At 36.9% G+C, this 23,443-nt stretch overlaps 1 protein-coding gene across 17 annotated transcripts in view; it reads left to right on the top strand.

Moving 5' to 3' along the window:
* The window catches only part of ENOX2 (ecto-NOX disulfide-thiol exchanger 2), a 247,837-nt gene that overhangs the window by 9,249 nt on the left and 215,145 nt on the right, over positions 1-23,443 (top strand). For 2 of the 17 annotated variants that reach the window (XM_074359850.1, XM_074359843.1), the window contains exons 1-2: positions 5,719-5,871; positions 6,866-6,993. The exons of 9 other annotated variants lie outside the window; for them this stretch is intronic. Coding sequence is in view for 6 of the 8 variants with exons in the window: in XM_074359835.1 (XP_074215936.1) it covers positions 5,850-5,871 (22 nt within the window). In the remaining 2 variants the exon portion in view is untranslated. Of the gene's footprint in view, positions 1-5,717; positions 5,872-6,865; positions 6,994-23,443 lie in introns of those variants that run through there. 6 more of the 17 variants (XM_074359837.1, XM_074359834.1, XM_074359836.1 and 3 more) reach the window with 4 other exon arrangements.

The raw sequence follows: 23,443 nt of genomic DNA, 5'->3' as shown, positions 1-23,443 counted from the left end.
GCTATTGACCTAATACCCTCTCTACTAAAAATGGCAACTGAGACACTAGGTAAAAGGGGTCGATATTCAACAAACTATCTTTTAAGGTTTTATTTTGAAATAATTTTAAATATAGAACAATTAAGAGAATCATATAAGGACTCATATACCATTCACTTAGATTCACCAATTTTTAACATTTTGCCCTATTTTATTTATGCTTCTCTCTATATATTCTCTTTATATATTCTCTATATAAATATGGTTATTTTGTTCTGAAACATATGAGGTTGGAAAAGCTATACTCCTTACCCCTCTCCTTTTTCCCTCAACTTCTTATGATGAAAAAATTTAAATACACAGAAAAGTTGAAAGAATTGTACAGTGAATACCCATATACCTACCATTTAGATTCTATAATTAACACTGTATTCCATTTGCTTTATCACCTATTCATCCCTCTTTTTATGCATTTCAAATTAACTTGCCAACAACTGTATAATTCTAAATTCTTCACTATGCATATTGTTAACTAGATGAACAAACTATTTTGTGCCCTGAAATCAAACAAATCATCCAATTATACCTGCATTTACTTTGTTGCCAAAACTCTGGTCTACCTGTGGATCTTAGATTTGTTTGGCTGTGGGACACATGTCTCTTTGATTAACTTTTGGATGCCCCTCCACTTTTCCTAGTGCAGTACCAGACACACATTCCATAGATACCACTTGATGCTGATGAGCAGAGACAGAGCTAGAGCCAGGGGAAGAATCACAATAAAACTAGAATAAACTGAGGGAGATGGGGAGTATATGCAAAGAGGGCCATGAGTGAATGAAAGAGAAGCTGGAGCTTGAAGAATAGTGGAATGTTGGGGGCCTTAGACTACCTCGTACTTCCAGCAGTACTCTTATCTGCTAATTTCCAACCCTCTTTTTAGAAGATTCCAGGAAACTAAGGGACAATTGCTGTTCAGCAGAGCACATGACAAGTCTCCTTGCTACTACTTAGGCACCACCAATTAGTATAATCATGTTGCTTCATGAATATGCTAATCTACTGCAAGATGCAGCTTAGTTTTAGAGGGTATGGGTGGGCCACTGAAAACCTCTTTCAAACTAAATCTTTGCTACAGGCCAAAGAGCACTTGAGTTCAATGAATCCTAGTTTCCTTTCTCTTTATGACCTTTCCTTTCTTGCTCTGTTGCTTATGAATACAAGTATAGCTATAATATGTATTTATTGAGTAATTATTTTATGCCAAGCACTGTACTAATTGCTATCACATCATAAACACTTTCCAGCAACCCAATGAGTAAGTACTACTACTTTTGCCATTTGCCAAATAAGAAAACTTGAGACTCAGAGTGGTTAAGTAACTTGTCCATAAACCAGAATTCAAGAAACTTGGATTTGTCTGACTCCAGAGCCCAGTGGTGTTAACCACATTGTCAGATAAACTTTTTCTAAAAAATTGTCTACCCAGTATAAATGCAAAGAGGTTTACATTCACTGTATTGACTCGGCAGGTGATTTATTCACTAAGCAAGTCCAACTGAATCACTGAATTAAGAAAGAATTCATTCATTCAGACTTTAATCATTAGACTGTTGGTATAGTAGTGGATTCACATTGCTTGAGTTCAAATCCTGGATCCGTCACTTACCAGTTGAGTGACTGCAAGCAAATCAGTTAACATCAGTAATCCTCAGTTTCCTTGCCTATAAAATAAGAATGGTAATACCTACCATATAACTATGTTGTGAGGACTAATTTGAAAAATGATATAAAGTATGAGCCATGTCTGGCATGTGATAGGTGCTCAGCATAATCTAAATCACTGTCTTCCTTCCTCCTCTTTGGGACCAGACCGCTCACCTGTAGCTTTCATTTGAGAAAAACAAACTGCTCCTGAAACATTATTTTGAAGAGAAACATTCTTAAAAGGAATACTAAGCTGACTATTCCCAAGGCTCATTTGCCCAGTGAGCAAAGACAGTTGCCCAACTCTTATGTGAAGCATATTTCAAAAAAGCTAGAAACATGAATCCTTAGGAGAATTGGGGTGGTCCATCTCTCTGCTTCCTGGAGATTAGGGCCAAATCGTGACATCGTCTATTTTGTTGCTAGACTACATTTCACAATTGGCATAGAGTATTAGACCTGGTATATTGGTCACCCCAGCCCAGCCATTTCAAGGCAAGCAGGCTGAGTCTGAAAGAGTGTAAGTGACTTGACCAAGGTCAAATTGGAAAAAATTAGGAGAATGCAGTTCTCCCAACTCCTTATTCAGTCTTATTCTATAGTTCATTGTGGACTCTCAGGCAGGTGAAACCAAGTCTTGCTGTGTGCTCTTTGCAGGAACTTGAGGTGATTGGACTCTCAGTGTTTAGTACAAGTTTGATTCAGAAAACATGAAGCTCTGTTCTGGTTCAAATTAATTCACTAGTTGTTGTTGTTTTCAAAGTATTAACATTTCTGTTTTGTTTGGGGTTTAGCAAATTAGTGTTTTTTCTCCCTATTTAGGTTCATGGTTTGGTTCAAGTTCATGGTTATTTGAAATCTTCCACTGAGATTTTTGTTTTTGACAAAAATACTCAGAATCCAAGGTGGTTAACAATAGGAATTCGTTTGAAAAGATTGGTCAGGCTTGGTGACAGCTGCTGTGAAGGAGGATTAGGGAACCACTAGTGCTTACATTCTAGAGATTGAAATCAGGATGACAGAAACATTGCAATGATTTTTGGTGTATATGTTTATGTGTGTGTTTTTATCAGGATTCTCTGATTCTTTAATTTCCATTCTTACTAATCTGGGTTGAAACTACTGCCTTCCACTCCACTTTATTGCCTTTTGGGACATGCTGTCAGTCATATTCAGGATATGACCCTCATCTTTTGATGGTGGGGAGAGAAGCTACAAAAAATCATCTTTCTTGTTCTTTTCCCTTTATTTTGAATGACCCTTCTGAGGAACTTGGGGAATATGAATTTCAAGCTTAAATGTGTGGAGAACCGTTGCAATGCCCAAAGGCAGAACAGCCTGAGTGTGAAATATATAAAGCCTTTGTTCCTTTCTTACCAGTGTGGTTTTAAAAGTCTCAGGCAAGCTTCCTTTGCCAAACCTGAAATTGGGCAGACACCTTTATTAGTGGCCAGCCATGCCACAGGAAATGCTGTGGTGGAGGGTTGCAGTGAAGATGACCCTGGAAAACTGTGTCCCACCTGCCTGGCTTTCCACATGCCAGAGGAAAGTAAGTTCTGGAGCTAGGGCTATCAATGCTTTTTCAAGCTCATGACTATTTACCTAAGCAGTTGGAAGGCTAGGATTGCAGCTGTGGTGGTAAAAGGGCCATTCCCAGTACCTCAAAAGACAAGTACTTTCTAGGAGATGAGGTTTTGGATGACTCCAGCAAGTGTTTCTCTGCTTAGAAAAAAAGCTCTCACTTTAGATTCTTTCACTCTCCTTCCCTCCCTTCTCTTCTTCTCTCCTCTCCTCCATACCCTCTCCTCCCCTTCCACCTTTTAATGGCTCACTTGCTCATTTACCTAACTCTTTGTGATAGAGATTATCCATTTAACCCATTGATTTAACATAGATTTTGGATACATATTTTACTGAAATTTTCAGTTTTGGCAATGACATTCAAGGGTCAATTAGAAAAAAAGTTTTCCTTCTCACAGGAAGTGGGCTGGGCACTTGTTTGAGGACACAGATGGTATTGGAGGGGGCCAAGGGGAGCTGGCATCTGATATTTCTGCTGTAACTCCCACCTTTCTTTTGGCTGCTTCAGATTTGGCCCATGTTGACAGACACACACTTGGGAAACCACCATACAGATGGAAATCAGGACATGTGGGATTTGGCTGAACCAAAGGTCCCCAAACATTGCCTGGATCATTAAGTGCCCCAGGTGTGGCCACCCCAGGACTTCATGTGCTAAAATTGTGTCCCAGCTGAAGCCAGCTGGTCACTGTATATATAGTATCAAGGCAGCTTGGAGCCTAGTAAAGCATGACTTGTGGATTTAGATTTAGTTAAACAACGTGATCCTTTTCCACACACTGGACGGTAAAGATGTACTAGGTTAATAGAGAGATTTAACAAAAGGAGATGCTCATAGTCCAGTAGATTGCATTCCAGATGGCACATATTAGTTCTTACCAAAAATATTGATAAGTATTTTCAGAAAGCAAAGAAAGCATTCAGGCTTAAGAAAGCAAAGAAAGAATTCAGAAAGCAAAGAAAGAATTCAGGCTTCAGTCTCTAATAAACTCTTGATGTATTATATATCAGATTAATTATTTTTCTTTTCAAAAAATTTCCCTTTCGTGGAATTATAAGAGCAAACAGTACTTCCTTCTAATTTTCAAATTGGAAGGATTGGATAGTGTTTCCTGAAATTGTATTGGTCCTTTCTTTTTATTTTCCTTATATGATAGAGGTTCCCCATTTCAGTCACTTAGGCAAGACTTATTTCAGGGTATAATAATAATAATACCATACAATTTTATAGCCCTTTGCAGTTTACAAAAGGGTTTTCATAAATATTATCTCATTAGCTCTTCACAGCAATCCTAGGAAGCAGTCAGAATAGGTAGAATTATGTACACTTTATAAATAAGGGAACTTAGGCTCCAAGAAGTTAAGTGACTTGTCCAGGGTAACGTAGCTAGAAAGTTGTAGAATAGGAACCTGAACCCAGGTTTCCTGATATCTAGCCCCAGTACTCCTCCAATTGTGTCATGTTTCCTTCCTGAGAGACTATCTCCTTTTTGCTCCTACTCATGATTCACTTTGAAATAAATCTTAAAAAAAATGCTTCAGTTTAGTAGATGAGTAAAACTAAAGCACTTATAGGTAAAGTGCCTTTGTAAAGGTTATATGGAGAGAGTCCTGCATGTAACTCTTAGCTTCTCACCTTGACTTTAACTGAACTATTTTTAGGTATACGGAGATAGTTTTTCAGTGTTAAATATATGTGCAAAAGTTGTGTGATCCGCTGATTATAGGTATGAAAGCTGCACCTGGGGAATGGGAATAGGGATGAAAAGTTGGCTTAAAATAATTAGCTTTTTTGCCTTTTTGTTAAGGGATATCATGTTCAATATAATTTAATTCTTTGTACTTTCTTTGCTTCTAGACTTTTAAATACAATTCTTTAGGGAAAATTAGCAAATATTCATCCTGAATGTTGATTTCTTAGGAACAAGGGCAGCTGGAGGAAAGAGAAAGCAGAGGTGTGACTTCCCATGCTCTGTAAGAGTGGGCAAGCTTCATTTTGTTTGGGACTGCGAGCTAAGATTTCTTCTAAGGCATGCAAATTGTAAAGTTCTGATTTGTCAACTGCATGCTGTTTCTTTAGGCACTGATGTATGAAATCCCGAACGAATTCTCCGATGAACATACTGCTAATTGCTTCTCCACCTGCTCTCCAACCTCCTCCACCCCACCCCCTCCACTCCCAATTCAGCCTATAAGTGTCCGTCATTGGAGATGGATGGTGACACATGCAGTAATAGCAATTCATAAAAGCCAGTTCCAGCCCTTGTCTTCAAGGCTCCTGGATTTTCCACTGCCTGCTTTTGTGTAAGTGAAGTGGATGGAAGTGCTACTGGCATCAGAATCCACCTCCCTATGCTCCGTTGCTAGAGCTCAGTTGCTCGGCTGTAGCTGAGCTAAACAGAAGCATCGGATCTGAATTGTGGCTGTTTTTTTTTTTTTTCCTCAATGGGGGGGTGGGTTAGGGGTAGTGTGTAGTGGCGGTTTGGGGTGCTTTGGCTTTTCTTTTCGTGGAGAGAAGAGGGTAAGGGGAGAATAACTCACGGTAGGATACAACGTGAAACAGTTCCCTGAAGAGTGTCACGATGTTCCTGGTACAATATACAGGTATAGTATGTTTTATTTTATCTGAAATTTTCCTTTTGTTTCAAAGTGCTTTCCTCTCTTATTTTGCCTCCAGTTCAACTGTACTAAAGGACAAATAAGATTCTAATGAGCTAAACAAAATATCTGCATAAACTATGCCTGCCCCTAGCTATAATGTATGTAGCAGATTGCTATGTAAAATCTAGGTTCTCTGTTAAATTGGTAGTCCCGATCCCTTAATTGTGCATGCTTCTCTGGTGTATTCTTGTTTTGAATTTCCCAAGTCTTATGTCTGCAACTGGTAGTATGTGATATAGCCTAGAGTGTTTGCACAAAAGACAGTGCTTTGGAAGCAAAAAACAATTTTTAAACACTTAGTATGTTGTGTTTCTCTTGAGTTTATTAACTCTTGTATTTGTTAATTGGTTGTCTAGATTTGAGATATAGTTAAGAGTAAGTAAATTTCAAATAGGAAGCATTCCAGAACACATTTGTTTGGTAAATTTATTTTTATTTCATTCTTTAACTCAGATTGATGAACATTTATATTATTGTTGTTTGTTCTCCTGGTAGAAAAAAAAAAGTGCTGAAAACAGCAAGGCTAAAAATGCCAGCTCCAAACCATCTGTAAAATATCATTGGACCAGAGTGTTCCTTAAGTATTCTCTTAAGCTTTCAGAAACATATTGGTCCATAATAACGAAGAACTTGGAGACTGATCAGGTATTGGTGAATGTTGTTTGAAAGGCTTCTTATACAGCAGCTAGACAGAAAGGATCCTTCCAAATGCAAAAACCTTGAGAAAGTTTCACTTTCTTGCTAAACAGAACAGAAGCTTAGTTCCTACAGCCACATGTTTTGATAAGTTTGATATCATTTATTGTCAAGGACTTTCACCTCCATTCTTGCTTTTTTGTCCTTAAAATATTTTGCTCCTGTGCTTAAGAGCTAAAAGATCATGTTCTGTTTTGATACGTGGTTTGACGGTTGATTTCGCTCCTCATTAATTGGACAGCATGCAGATGATGTGGAGAAGTGAGTGAGTGACAATATTTCAAGGTTACGCTGAAGAGCATACAGTGAACCTTAGTGCCTGGACCAACAGCTGCTGAATTGAATTGTCTGCAATTAAAGCAACAGCAGGTTTGTGTAGTCTCCCTGCAGCCCATTTATTTGAATTTATAGCTTCAGTTTCTTCTTTGGGTAGCGGTTGGTTTGTTTCACTAAGTGCTGGAGAGTTGTGCTTGTTGGATGTTTTCTCCATACTCTAATGCATGCTTGATTCTAGAAGAGCTGTCTCTGTACATTTTTAATGTGAGAAGTTGTCGAGTTTTTTCTCTTTGAATTAAAACCAGAGAATATCTCATTTTCTCCACTGCAAAACTAAGTAGATACATTTTCATGGAAAATATTGCTTTCTTCAATAAATAGAGGTTTCTCATGGACCTGTGTTACTGGTTTAAATTTCTGGCAGTGGAAAATGTTGGAAAATGTTATGGTACTGGAATTACTATATCTGGAAAGAAATTCTCTATGCTAATAAAAGTGTTTATGTTAAAAAACAGTGACATTATCTCCTTGCCATCTCTCAGTTCCAGGGTGACCTAATGAATAATGTCAAGGCTAACTAGGTGGCTTTTATGACTGAATTGTATTTGTATGCTAATAGTGAATACATGTTTAATTCCTTCATGATTTTACTCTATTAAAATACAACTTAAAATCACAGTATAGTTGTAGGTTGTTGACTCATTGTGGATGTAGTATAAAACATTTACACCATGATTTAATATACTTGATCAATCTTTTCTCATAACAACTCTATGTGAAGTCAGTGGTGTTGTGATCTCCATTTCAGAGCTAAGAAAACTGAGACTTAGAGGATGAGTAACTGGCCTGAAGTCTCACATCTAACAAGTTGGTAGAGCCTGAAATCATAGGTTAAATGATCTGATTCAAGAATCTGTGCTTTTTCTTACCCTTATACCAGGCTGCCTCTCAGTTGATGGATCAAGGGCAAATTTGACTTAAGCTACTAGTCAAAAAGACTAAGTTCAGTCATTTACTAAAACAAATGTGTTATTTGATAGAACCCTAGAGATTTTTTCCAAACTATTTTTAACGCAACATTTATTTTAATATGTGAGTGCTTTCCAGATTAATTTTATAGATTATATAAAGAAACATTAGTGTTTTGATTAACTTATACATCAATATGAATGAAAGTAGAGCCTTGTAAAGTTATTGGAAAATAAAATGTTACCCAATCGAAAGGTTAATGTGGAATATTTTCCTTCTAAAACAAGTTAGTTTGTTTTTCATATTCTGCTGAACAAATGTATATGATTGTTTTAATAAAAGTATGTGTATTTTAAAATATACTGGCTATGAATATGAAGGGCTATATGTTTTTAAATTTGAGTATTTTATCCACATCAACAGAAAAATATACAGCTAACTCAGTTTCACACTTATCTTTCTATTTGTCTTTATCTATCTATCTATCTATCTACCTATCTAAAAATGGATGAACTTTCTCACTTTTTAAAAATTCCCCAGTGGTTTCTCAATTTTAAACCCATTGGTTTAAAGGGGAAAAAACACACTTCCTGTCCCACTGAAGGTATACTGTTTAAAACTGCATTATCACTTCAGTATATGAACCCAGATACTTGAATAACTCATACTAGTTCTCTGGTAAAACGTTCTTTAAATCCTCTTCAGGAAACATTCTTGAAACAGTCACTCTTAGATCTTAATTTATTAAGACTGTGCCATGTACTGGGGAAAATGACTGGATGCTCACAGCATAGACCACTCTTCTTCAGCATTTGACAATGAACATTTAAGAGTGTTGTCAAGAGAATGAGTCAGGGATAGGGAAGAAGTGTTATGAACTGTTTATGAGACTTTTAGAAAGATAGTAATAGACATGTTGTCTCAGATACCATGTAATTAGAATTTATCCTTCTGTAAGATATCTTTATACTTTAACGTATCTTGAAGTAAAGCTATTCTTATATTGTTCCCTTCTAGCAAAAAGGAAAGGAAGATGATATAAAGCCCTTTGATCATTCTTTCACTTAAATGGAATTTGATACTCAAAAGAAATACAAGAGGGAACTTGAGGGAATAGGTCAGAATTAGGGGGAGGAGAACTAGGAAGACTGGGCATGTGATTGGAAGCTCCATGCTAAACTTGGTTTCGAGTGGCAAATTTCCTGTGCAGTCAGAAGCTCTGGCTAACACCCCTCACTGGGAACAAGCACTCTAAATATAAATGAAAAAGAGCTTATTAGACTTTTTAAAGAAATTTACATTATCTGATTGGTGAAAGAAAGTCTTATCTGCAAAATAATCATTTTTTCCCTGTGCTGTTTGAGGCCAAGAGTAACTGGAGATGGGGTAGGTTTCTAGGTTCTGGCTGTTTAGGAAGCTGAAGTTGTTAATCCAATAGATTTTTTTTTCCTTCAGTATACCTTGGAGTGTGTTTTAGGGAAGTGAAATGCAGGTCTTATAGATGGGAGTATAACGGCTGGTTTATACCAGCCAGTGGTGTGCCAGGGCTGACTTGTTGGCTTACTTAAGGGGAATCAGTAAAAATAATGACAAGCTTCGAAACCTTACTCATATCTGTATTTTTCCAAAAAGGACTTAAGATACTCATTATGAGTAATACTAAGGCATGCTGCCTATGCAGGACAGTGTCCCTTGGGCTGCTAAACTATACTGATCACCATCCCTTAGATATAGCCCTCACACCTTCAAGGGTTATTGAACATAGCACAATTAAGTGTGTGTTTCACTGATACATATGCATGATAATAATAGCCAACATTTACTGAGTGCTTACTATGTACCGGGCCACGTTATAAATACCTTATATGTATGAACCCATCAACCTTCGCAGCATTCCTATGAGGTAGGCAGTATTATTTCCATTTTAAGGGTAGAAAAACCAGGACCTACCAGATCACAAAATTCCTATATAGCAGAATCAGGGTTCGATTATAGGAAGTCTGTGTCCAGGGCCTATGCCCTTAACTACTCTGTGATATGTTGTATGTTTTTAAGGGCACTTCACTGAAGAAGCTGTTTTCCCACTGTTTTCCCGTAACAGATACTCCATTGTCCATAACTTCAGAAGACTTAGACAGTGTAGAGCTGTCTTCTCACCAGACTGAAGATTCTACTTTCTTTCTGACCTTCATTGCTGGTACTCTCTAGTGCCGGAGTCATGGTGGCTCACTGCATCCCCAACAGCTTCTAAACACATTGCCGCTACTCATGCTCTTTCTTCAGATTTTCAGCTTTAAAAACTCCTTTTACATTCTGTTGCTTCCCTCTTGATTCCCAGCTTTTTGCAAGAACAAACATTGTCAACCAGAGTGCAGTTTTTCTTCCATGCAGCCAAATGACCAAATCATAGCACATCTTCCCAGCATCTACTCTTTCCGCACTCCACTTTATGCCTGGCTGTTAGTGTTCTTCCTAAATGCAGATCTTATATCACTACTCTCCTGAAATACCTTCTAAAGGACTTTTTTCCCCAAATAGGTATTCAGTGCCATCCATGGTCTTGTCCCAGGTGCCCAAAATGCATTTTATACCCCCGTCTCCCACTACACAACTTTCTTTAAACTCTATTCACTAGCCACTCTAGACCACTTCTAGGTCACCAGGTATGCCCCAAATTTTCAAGCTCTTTTGCTTTTCCTCATGTTGTTCTCTACATTTTAACTGCCTTTCTTCTACGTTTCCAACTCCAGAGCCACTCAACATTTAAGGTTCAGCTGAAATGACACTTGCTACTGTATTATACTTATTTTTAGTCTCTCTTCCCCTACTAGACTGAGTTTCTTGAAGTTAAAAACTTTATTTTACTAGTCTCTTAGTACCTTGTCTAGTACCTTGTACATACTTAGCATTTATATGTAATATTAAGATCTTCAGAAACTATACCACCAAACAGTTTTCTCTTCCTGATAGCTCAAGGTTCATAACTGTTCCCAGAGCCTGATAGTTCCAGATAGCTTCTGCCCTGTATAGATATTCTGGAATATTCTATTCAAAAGATTTGTTTCTAGTGTGTCTGTCTTCTTGATTTTTCTTTCTGTATTCATCCTTCCTCAGATCTCATACTCTGAAAGCACCTTCTTTTGCCTTTGTGGAACAGTTTGCACTTTTGTAGAGAGACAAGGGCTTGCCTATGTATACATATTAATGCTTATCCATTCAAGTAAATGAATCAGAATGTGTAAACTGATCATTGGAATTTTCTGATGCATGTGTTTCTCAAAATGTGGTTGAGGGACTACCCATGTCAGCATTACCAAGGACATATATTTAAGATACAGATTCATGGATCCCTATTGCAGACCTACTGACTCACTCTGTGAGTTATCTGCATTTAGCAAACTTCCTAGATTCTTCTGCACAACTGACTTTTGAGAACCATTGTCCAAAGTAAAAAAATAAAATGTTCAATTCTAACCTATATTCTCTGTAGGTATGAATATTAATTACATTGTGGAAACTCTATCATTAAAATGGTTAGAATTATTTGGTCTGATGCAGAAAGTCTTGGTCTCCTCGTGTCTAGCCCAGTGCTGTCAAACAGAACGTTCTGTGATGATAAAATACTCTGTATTTTCATTGTCCAACACAGGAGCCTTTCAGCCACATGTGTCTGTTGAGCACTGAAATGTGACTACTGCGACTGAGAGGCTGAATTTTTTATTTTATTTAAATTTAATTAAATTTAATTTTAAATAGTTACATGTGACCATTGGATGTTGTATTGGAAGTGCAGCTCCAGAAAGCTTGTCTATCCAGAAGAAATAATTCCCTTAGGGGTCTAGATGGCTGCAGTGATCATTGTATGGATGGGTAATCAAATCATAACATTGTTTCCTTTGACACACAGAACATTGCATTTCTTTTTTTGAATAGTTTGAATTTTTTTAAAATGGCCTAAAGTGAGATATCTTCAGGAGTGATTTAATGGATTATGTTCTCAATTAAATTTAAATGAGATCTACACTCTGCATTTCTCATCAGTACTATTTTTCTAATCATACTGGCTTGCTATTGAGAGCTGGGTGTTAAGCCTTGATTTCTGAGCTAGGGATAAGAAAGTTGAGTTAATCAGAAGGAAAAGCTCGTAGCTCCAATGTTTAGGTCATAGACACTTTTATACATTTTAGGTCTCCTAGACCCTTTAACCCTTTATTTTCTTTTGGATTGATCAGCCCCTTACATTACTTATTACTTTTCAGCTTCCATTTCTTTCTCTGACAAATCTTCCTTGAACCAGTAGTGTAGCCCTTTCAGGATGATTTCATTATTTAAATAGCATTAATATTTTGGAAGAATTGAATCAGAAGTGGATTACAGTCTCTACATAAAGAGACATAAATCTAGGCATTCTGTTTTTATTATTGTGTGTTCATCTTGTGCATTAGTTATACTTGGTGGCTTTGTAAAAAGAACCCAGTGTCAGAATCTACAGTATTGGGGAAAAACACATAGGTAAAATAATGCACTTGACTATTGCTGTCTGTGGAAACTATATGATAAATAATTATGCCTGCTTGACCTGCCGTCTGTTGCCTAGAGCCCAGTTCTTTGTACTCCTTTTCAGTTGCTAAAAAATTGACCACATCCTGAAATTCCCTTCTCTCCTTTCACATTCTTCACTTTTTTAAAGCTCTGCTTTCTCTTTTCAATGGACAGCAGACACCCCCCCCCCACCTTTTTTGTACCATTCAGACTCACTCCTAGAATCTATTGTTGTATCCGGCCTCACTGAACTGCCTAGAGGAGTTCAAAACGGGTGTTTTAAAGTGCCACTCAGGGCCACCCTAGAGCACTCTGCAAATAGGTTCTTTTGTTTTGAGGACTAAAGAGATAGTGCCACAGCTACAGTTTTGAGAAATGCGTAAAAACAAAACCCAGTTGGAACTAAAGGAAATTCTTAACCCCTTGCCTCTCGCTTCCCTCAAACTGCACCTACGATTTTCAGTGACATTTTTACCTTGTTTAAGAAGCCAGACATTTCAGTTTTCAATGAAACAGTTCACTCTGATCAGGACGCTTCATAATTCAAACCAGGGTAGAGAAGAAGGCAAATATGTTTTAAAGGTATATTACAGGACTGTGCAAGGATCTTTATGTAAGTTATTTCATATAATTCTCTTTAGCCCTCTCAGTAAGTGTTGGCTATCTTCCTTGCCCAAGGCTATATATACTACTAACTTCTCTACAGTTCTGTGTCCAGACTCCAAAGCCTGAATTCCCATTGCTTTTTACCTATATGTGTACTTAGGAATGGTTGTCTTTTCCATCTGTGTGTGCGTGCGTGCGTGCGTGCGTGCGTGCGTGTGTGTGTTTGAGAGAGAGAGAGAGAGGAAATTCTAAGCACTAGGGTGTTCCCTCACAAAAAAATCAGATTAGTGTAAAGTGGAAGAATGTAAAGGAAATATTCCCTGTGTTAACTGTCTACTGAACAGGGATTAGGATGTATCCAGTTGAAGCTTATGATAAACAGGTTATAAAGAAAACCTTCTTTAGATTCTTTATACACTTTACTAATTGCCACTCCCAGCCACTACACGAGACTGCTAACTCTTCCTGCTAAATATGGTTGACATTCTCCCAAACACTGCCCTTTGGTTTAGAGGTGTGGCTGGAACTACAAAGAATGACAACTCCAGTATGCTCTCCTGAGTCATGGAAATTTGCCCAGCTTATTACGTGGAAGTTGTACAATCTATATTTACCTAAAGTTGTGATAAAGAATATGAAGAATATAAAATAATTGTGACAATCCATATTTAATAAAAATTCGGACTCTTCTGGAAAAGTTTTTGGGTGACATATTACACTTTTTGCTTGTTATAAACATCACACAAATAGATCATCATCAAAAGTAAATTTGATTCAAGCTTTTTAAAATCTACAGGTGATAGGAGATAGTAAACTATATTAAGAATATGCAATATGATATGGCATTAAAAAGCCAATATGGTTTTGAGTAACTGACATGGATATGGGCAAATAACTTGTTAGAGCAAAGTACTGCGAATCCCTTTTTAATTGGCAATAAGACTATGCCCAAGTTTCCATTCTCTGAAATTAAGATGCTTGAAATGGAAAAGAGCAATTGAAATGCTTAAGAGAGAGTGGTTTATGAGGGTGGGATGCAAAATAAATACAATAAAGACAGCATGAGTAGTTGGTGAATATTGGCGTTCATGGCTATTTTGAGTAGTGTGAGCAATAAAGAGCTCAATCTGGCAGAAAAGGGGATAAGCACAGGCAGAAATATGACCATTGGAGAATGAGCCTGGGATTCCAGTATTATCTCTCCCCCTCCCACGTAGCGTTCCTGAGTGCCCTACCCATGGGCCTCGTGAAGCTTTTAACAAGGGAAGGAAATGGTCTGGGAAGAAATGGTCTGAAGGAATTGAAGTAACAAGGGCATAATCATTTTGTCAAATATTTACAGCTATTTAAAATAAAAAGAACCCCCACCTAGCAGCAAACTCTCCAAAACATTTCCTTTGCTGTCCTCACATCAAGACCAGATGAAGCACAAGCTGTAAAGAACCTCACTCTAACATGGAATATGATCTAAGGCAATACCCTTCTTGGAACTTCTCCATGGGGATTTATTACTGGAAGTAACAGAAGGGCTATGTTAGAACATTAGAACACAGTTCCAAGGCATGAACCCCAAGGTTGGGATTTATAGCAAGACTCTGGGGTACAAGCTGGACAATGAGTACAATTTCATCGCAGATGTTTTCCATCTGAGATTTTTGATATAGGGTTTTTGTGTATCCAAAGATGCCAGTAAGCCAGGATAATTCACTTCAGCACTACTTAGCTAGCACCTACTATATTTGTTACATATACTTGACCAGTCCAATGAGGGAGGTACTTGACTTGAAGCTGTTTAGCTATTTCTGATCCCATGTCACTGTTGGTAAGATGCCCCTTCTAGGATATTAAACTGCCCCTTGCTGTTGTGAAACAGATAATGGATAAGCAGCTTTTCTCATTGTAGCTGAACTTCTCTTTCTCAATATAGAATCATTCCCAGTAACTCTTAAACATAAAGTGTGATAGAAGACCTCTACCCCATGAGGTTTTAAATCTATATCATAATGGACCACCTGACAAATGATTCCACTTCATGACCCCAAGTTAAAGTTATTGACAGAGAGAAAAGCATTGCAGAATGGAGTGCCAGTTTCTTATGGCGTTTGTGGACTTATGCCAAAATATTTGAAAACTTCAGCCAAAAGGTTCATTCTGAAGCTTTGGAAGCAACTTGTAATAATCAGCAGACTGCATATTCCATATCTTATGAAAAGACAGAGAAGGGTGGAAAGAGAGAAAAAACAGAGTCCAGAATGAGTTGTATTAATTAACTTAACTATTATTAGTATTAAGTACAATGCAGGATCCTGTTCTTACTAACACTTATGGAGTGCTACCCTTAAAGCTGTAGACTACAAAAAAGGTAATCTAATAGATAGGCCCATTGCTAAATGAGTGAGCCAGAGACATCATATAAGTATTAGAAATAGCCTAACCCACAACATAAAGTTTTATTATTTCATAGGAAATCACTATTGGGACTTATGAGTCTAGAGGGAATAATTAAGTATTCATTTATTCCTGGCTAATGAGGTAATAATTAAGAGTGAGAATAAGGTTTACAGATGAGAAAGTTGGTAATATATGCATTTTAATAGAATCTTAGGATTATAAGAAACCTTAAAGGCTATCCAGTCACATCTCCCCCCTCTACCACCTACATATCTGTCTGTTATGTGAACCTGTCTACTCCATCCCCAAGTAGTCATCCAGCTTATGCTTGGATACCCGATAATTTTGCACTTTCCACTATGAGGTTGCACATTGATCTTTGCATAGCTCCAGTCATTAAATGTTTGCGTAAATAAGCCCAAATATCTCTCCCTTCAGCCTCTACCCATTGCTCCTACTCAGGCCTAGAGTACAAACTACAACATGAATTGAGCCCTCTGGAGTTGTATTCCATGGTGACCCTGATTCTGTTTCGCCCTTGACGCTTACACCAAACCACCTCACCCTGCTCCCATATGGTAACCACTCAAATGTTGGAAAACAATTATGTGCTTCCCGAGTGACTGATTTTTTTTTATTAACGGCTTTGTTGGGGTATAATTTACGTAATGTACAATTCACCTGTTTTAAGTGCATAATTTGATGATCTTTAGTATATTCGAAGTTATGCAACCATCATTAAAAATCCAATATTTTTACCCTTTTTTTGGTGAAGGGGGTAATTCGTTTTTGTTTTAAGTTTACTTAAAACTGGGATTGAACCCAGGACCTTGTGCATACTAGGCATACACTCTACCACTGAGCTATACCCTCCCCCCTCAATTTTATAACATTTTTATTATCCCCCCCAAATAATAAATCCTGATCCCCTTAGCCATTATCTCCCTTCCCCTCTATTTGCCTCAGTGCTACATAACCACTAATCTACTATCTCTCTGTGAATTTGCCTATTCTGGACGTTCCAAATGAATGGGATCATGATATAATGTGTCCTTTTGCATTTGGCTTCTTTCACTTAGCATAATGTTTTCAAGGTTCATCCATGTTGTAGCATGTATCAGTACTTCCTTTTTTTCAATAACTACAAGCTATTCCATTGTATTGCCATACCACATTTTGTTTGTTCATGAGTTGATGGACATTTGAGTTGTTTCCACTGTTTGGCTGTTGTGAATAATGCTGCTATGAGCATTTATGTACAAGTTTTTGTGTGGACATATGTGTTCATTTCTCTTGGATACATACCTAGGAATCATATGGTAACTCTACATCTAACTTGAGAAGCCACCAAAATTGTTTTCCAAAGTGGCCACACAATTTTTAACATCCCACTAACAATGAATAAGGATTCCTGTTTCTCCACAATCTTGTCCACACTTATTACTGGCTAATAACAATAAACAGTCTTTCTGATAGGTATGAAGTAGTATCTTATCGCTTTGCAAATATTTTCTACCACTCTGAAGACTATATTTTCAAATTCCTGATTATATCATTTCCAATTTTGATGAAGCCAATTTTTTTTTCTTTTGTCATTTATGTTTCGGTGTCACATATAAGAAACCATCGCCTAACTCAAAGTCACAAAGATTTACTCCTATGTTTTCTTCTAAGAGTTTTACATTTTCAGCCCTTACATATAGGTCTGTGATCCATTTTTAGTTAATTGTTGTATGTGATGTGAGATCAGGTCCTACCTTATTCTTTTGCATGTGGATATCCAATTGTTCCAAAACTATTTGTTGAAAATACTATTCTTTATCCATTGCATGATCTTATCACATTTGTCAAAAATCAATTGATAGTAAATATAAGGGCTTAATTTTGAACACTCAATTCTGTTCCACTGTTCAGTACCACACTGTCTTGATTACTGTAGTTTTGTAATAATTTTTGAAGTCAGGAATTAAGTCTTCCAACATTATTCTTTCTCAAGATTATTTTAGTTATTCTGGGTCCCTTATATTTCCATAAGAATTTTAGAATCAGTGTGTCAATTTTCTTTAAAAAGGAAAAAAGCCAGCTTGGATTTCAAAAGGGATTGCTTTGAATCTGTAAGTGAGTGATTTTTTAAAGGCACAAACCTCACTTATGATGGAACCCCATGAGGGGTGGCTCCATACACTATTTCCACATACCGATTCTCACCAGTAACACCACTTCAGAACCAAAGCTTATACCTTTTACAACTAACTTTGTTTCTGAAGTAGCCAGAATCCACATGGTATAAATATGTAATATGAGACAACCAAAATGCAACACCCTGTTCAGTGACCAACACATCTCTTGCATTTGACTGGGATTATTCCTATTTAAGTGAAGAAACCAAGAAACAGAGTTGAAGGAGAAAATTAGCTAAGTCAGAGATGGTTTCCTTTCATTCACTTCCATCCTGGAGTACAGGCTTGTATATGTGTCAGTGTCTGTGTGGGTGGTGAGTGGCTGTGTATGTGATCTCTATATATGTTTCTGTTTTAATCTTTGTACACAAATGTGTGCATATGCATGTAAATGTGCATGTGTGTGCGTGTGGTTTTTGTGTGTTCTGTTTTGTTTTTGCGCCCTAGCAACAATGCCTTTTGATAATACAATAGAGTGTTTCAGATAAGTTTTGTGGCATTTCATCCTTTTAGTTGAATTTATTGAGATTTCAGAGTTTCATATGAATTTTGCTGTCCCACCTGAAAAGACATAATCTGCCTTTTATTTCTCTACTTTCGTTCCTCTACTTTATTCCCTTGCTTGAAACTGTTTCTCCATTTGCTTCTTGGCTGTAAAGCTGCAGCTCCCTATGATTTTCATAGTTTGACCTACCTCTCTGCACTGCTGTGATCACCTGTGCTGCCAATCTTGCAATGCTGTTTTATCTTTGCTTCTGTTGCCTTTCTTGTATTGCTGGTTTATCTTTTCTTCTGCTGCCTTTGTCTTTTCTTCCCACCTCTTAGTTTTCTTCCCACCTCTTACTACCAAGGGGCCAGTTGTAGACAGAGCCTTTCTGATTCCCTCACACCTCATATCTCAGGTGGTGACTAAAGTGTTTCCCAGTTACAGATGGAATAGAGTTTACCATTCTAGGCCACAGAAAATTCTTCTCAGGGTATGTAGAATAGAAGCCAGTTCTTAAGAATGAAGACAATGCAGCCTGGATTTTAAAGCTTAATCACCTAGAAATCTAGTGTTATATATTTCCTCTAGCTTTTTTAAAGCTTCCTTTCTTTCTTTTCCTTCCTTGCCTTCTCTTTCTTTCTTTCTTTCTTTCTTTCTTTCTTTCTTTCTTTCTTTCTTTCTTTCTTTCTTTCTTTTCTTCATTGCTCTCAGCGTGATTATCTGCCATGCTGAGGTAGATTGGGATTGAAGGTTGGTAATGGTTGGTAAGTATTAAGTATTAAGTCTAGGATGATGCTGAAATCAAGTAGAGAGGGGATATGCTACCTTGGGGAAATATTGACATATCAGAGATTGGGGGAGACATAGTTTGAAAAAGATTTTTTGGAGATTCTGATATGATCTTCAGTGGGTATTATACCAGCCTGGTAGAGAATTGTGAATGCCATTCATGAGCATTTTCTTTTTATCAATCTAAGTTGGTTCCCTATATCTTTATCAATGTTTTTGCCTTACAAAATAAAACAAACAAACAAAAAACTAATGCAGAAGAAAATAGAAACTTACTTAGAACAACATCAAAGACAGTTTCCAGTATTTACAATTTGCTGCATCCAGGAGCCCAGTGAAGTAAAGAAGTTCTTGTAAATAAGGGGAAAGGCATGTACTACTGCAATGATCCTGCATATCTTAAGTTCTAGCAGGTTATGTGAGGGAAGGAAACTCTGAAATGGACAAAGAGAAGAAAAATGCTCTGGGGGGGGGGACCTCTCTCAGCTTCAAAATACCTTTTCCACATAATTGTACTAATTAGAGATTCTGTATTGGTTGATTATCTCTTTTAAGACAAATGTCTCATGGGAAGGTTAAGCCTCAATCATATTTTAGCATCAATTACTCTAATCAGATAGTCAGATCAATTCCTCTCTGAGGTTTCTGTTCCCCAGTGACTTAGAAAGGAAGGTATAAGGGAGGTGTGTGTATCTCTTTTATCTCTTCCTATACCTGTTTGATGGTATTATGGGGAGAAACTTTAAAAACACTTCTATGATAAAGAACTCAAGTGTTAGGATTGGATGAAGGTGCATAATATAGATTAATTTGATTCTTAGTTTGTCTTCCTCCTTCACCTTTCTAAATCTTCTCTAACTTACCAAACTCAAATTCTACACATCACGGAAAGCCTCCCCATCTCTGCCAGCCTCCATTGATTCTCCCCTTCTCTGAATTGCAACAGTATTTACTATCTATACCACTTAATCCAATGTTCAATTAGGTATTATATCTCCTCCTATTCTTTAGAGAGTTTATGTGTGCTAAATTTGTTTTCTTTATACAAGACTAGTGATGTATGAGTACTGTAAATGACTGTTGGAAGGAAATGATTGTAAGTTCTTGAAGGCAAGGACTGTGTCTTTCTTATTCCTTACTTTATTATTTTCCATGGCAAATAGGAGAGTATATTTGGATCTAGGGAAAAATCAACTGTAACTATGGTATAATCAAGGTTTTATTCCATACTGTTATTGACCTTAAAAAACACATTTGCAAGTGGATGCTATGATGGATATACTTCCAGAAATGGCTTCAGTTACTCTGCCTAAGCTGGCAGCATTCTTTCCCTACTTTATACTAGCCTTAGCTCATGGCACTTGCCATTCATGATGAATAAGGCCTTGATACTGGCTCCTTCCTTATAATAAATAGTGGGAGCACTTAGAAATACCATTAGGTAGCTTCGTGAAATAGGATGGGGCATTGAAGAAAATATAGTTCTTTCTATAATTTTACAGATTTTCAAAGTGTTAACTAATCTTAACAGTGGTAATCATTTCACAATATATACATACATCAAATCATCACTTTGTATATACAATGTTGTATGTCAATTATATCTCAGTGAATCTGGGGAAAAATCTATACCTGGTAATTTCAACAGTTGTTTCTTTGTTAAAGCTCTCTGTAGAACACAGAGAAAAAAAGTTTAGGCAAAATCATCCTTTTTTTGACATAGATTCAAGAGAGCAAACAAAGGATACCCTTCTAGAAAGACAGAGTGGCTTTTAATTCTCCTTAGTAGTTGCTGGAACAGTAAAACACAGTAGCCATTGGCAGAGTGTGTGTTAAAGGGATTTATATATTTAATCATCTCCCGTCTGTGCTTCCTCACCCTGGTACTTCTTCCTTGTAACATCAGGTAGAATACAGTGCTGACGATTGCTTCTCTTTCCCCCAGTTAAAGTTTAAAATTATGAACACTGTATAATGAAATGGTGATTTTTATTCTGTCCTGGTGGTAAGAAGGGATTTGCTGATGTGTAAAATGAGACAAAGATAAATAACAAACAGATGTTCTCACAAAATGTTCATTAAATCCCTGCCTAGTAGAAGATGCTAGATTACATGTGTTCAAACTCTAAATGTGTTAGAGAATAAGGAGCTTTTATACCTTAATGCTCAATTTAGAAAAGACTATATAGCTTTCTCTGTAAAAAATCATAGTAATCAGTGACTTATAGTTTCTTCTTCATTTCAGTGTGGCTTGTCATGACTGTTTTTAAACTTTTCTTATTGATTTTGACAGTTCCAATTATCTAAACAGACATCACTTTACTGAGGAGTTATGAAATGGGTTTAAGCCTCCTGGATTGTAAGAACCCAGATAAGGGTAATCCAACATGTACAAGCTATGACTTTTGTTTGAATCATCTCTAAAGGACTATCTGCCATGGGGATGTGATGGTGATTGTAGGGGAGCTAGGTTGGGAAGGGGGCTCAGGAACAAAGCCACCTTCACCTTGTTCCTCTCACTCTTCCATAAAAAGTAAGAAATTATAGTTCTTGACATAGTGTATCATTACAGCAAGGACTACCTGCTACTGGTAAGCCACTTTTCTGCTGTGTTAAGTGCTAAGCAGATGTTTATTTTTGGTGAGTTGTAATATGTAGTTTATGTTCCAGAGGTGGGAAGGAGTATCAGCTTTACCTGGGGAAGGGGATAGCTACAGAAGATAGCTTAAAGAGATGATATTTGACCTGAATTTTGAAAAATGGTAAGTTCATTAGAAAAGAAAACAAAATCATTTCAGTCAGAAAGGATAGCATATACAAAGACACAGAATTCTGAAGCACAATAAGCAACTTTAGAGGAACTCCTAATGATTCAGTTTGGCTTTGTGCTTCAGTTTCTTTATCTGTAAAATGGGCTCAATAATGATACCTATTTTATATAAGTGTGAGGACTAATGAGTTAATATATGTAATTTGGAACACTGCCTGGCATATAAGAAGTAATTAAAAAGACTTAGCTCTTATCATGATATTGATAGCTGAAGTTTAGCATTTAGAAAAGTGGAGAAAAGCAAAATTGAAGTAATGAGTGGAGGGAGACAGATTATAGATTAACATTGTGCTAATAAATGTGTATTTTTTTTTATAGAAATTGGGAATGATTATGGGATTTTAAACTGGAGTTTAAAGCTGAGGTTTCAAATAAATAACCAGATTTACACTTTAGATCACTGTTTGCCTTCTGAAAGATAAACCTGGTTGGAGCAGGGAAGGGGGAAACTTTGTGGAAACTGGAGCCAGACAATCAGTTATAAGGCTATTGCAGTAGTCTAGGTAAGAGATGGTAGAGGATTTAAAGTAGAAGAATGGCAGTGGAAATGGAAAGATAGGTGCAAATTCAAGATATATTTCAGAGTTGCCAGGTATCACAGACTGGCAACTAACAAATACGTTTTGTTTGGCCCACTCAGTGTTTGAATTTAAATGCCTTTAAAAGGAACATGCATTCTCCAGTTTGACCTGGGCTTCACCATTCCCTATTGTATTACAATATTGATGTTATCACAATATCACAAATTGATGCTGCCTGCTGCCCTTTATGGGTGAGGGTGAGGAAGGAGTTAGGGATGACCCCCTAGATTTCTAGATTAGGTGACTGGATGAACAAAGGTGCTAAGAGCCTGGATCAGGAATTCAGGAGTATGAAAGAATTTGAGAGAAAAGATGAATTATGTTTTGGGTATATCAAGTTGGAGGTATATCAAGTTGGAGGATATTAATAAAAATATAGATATGTGGGTCAGAAGATAAGTATGCATTAGAGATATAGATTTGGGAATATCATTAGTAAATATACTCATAGGGTGTATTTAGAATGTTAAAAGAAGAGGACTGAACTCAGCGAGAAACCAGTGAAGTGACCAGAGATAATGCTAAAGGAGGAAAGAATTCCCAACATAGTGTAGACTCAAAGTGTAGACTCAAGTGTAGACTCATATTATAGAAACACTTTGTGTGTTTCTCAATGTGTGGTCCATGGACCTCTGGGCTCCTCAAGATTCTTTCAGGGAGTCTGAAAGGTCAAAACTGTTTTCACAATAATTCTAAGATGTTATTTGTCTTTTTTCCTGTGTTGACATTTTCACTAATGGTGCAAGAGCAATAGTGGGTAAACTGCTGGTGCCTTGGCACAAATCAAGGAAGTGGTACTAAACTGTACTTGTTAGTAATTGTATTCTTTACCACCATACACTCAGTTTAAAAAGCCATTTTCACTTAATAATGTCCTTGATGAACCAGTAAATATTATTAATTTTATTAAATATTGATCCTTGTGCGCATATCTTTTAAAACAGCTTTATTGAGGTACAACTGACATACGAAGAACTGCACATATTTAATGCACACAATTTGATGAGTATATATCTTTTTAATAATCTGTGTATCAAAATGAGAAGTATGCATAAAGCACTTATCATGAATACTGAAGTATAATAGTATCTAGAGGTAAAGCCCTTGCACGATTGAGTTGTAAACCAAACTAGCAGATTTTTACACTGAACTCCAATTTTACTTGAAA

The sequence above is a fragment of the Camelus bactrianus genome, chromosome X (genome assembly GCF_048773025.1).
Source record: "Camelus bactrianus isolate YW-2024 breed Bactrian camel chromosome X, ASM4877302v1, whole genome shotgun sequence".
Classification (NCBI taxonomy): domain Eukaryota; kingdom Metazoa; phylum Chordata; class Mammalia; order Artiodactyla; family Camelidae; genus Camelus; species Camelus bactrianus.
The sequence above is the reverse complement of the archived record's forward strand: the minus strand, read 5'-3'. Positions and strand labels throughout refer to the sequence as shown.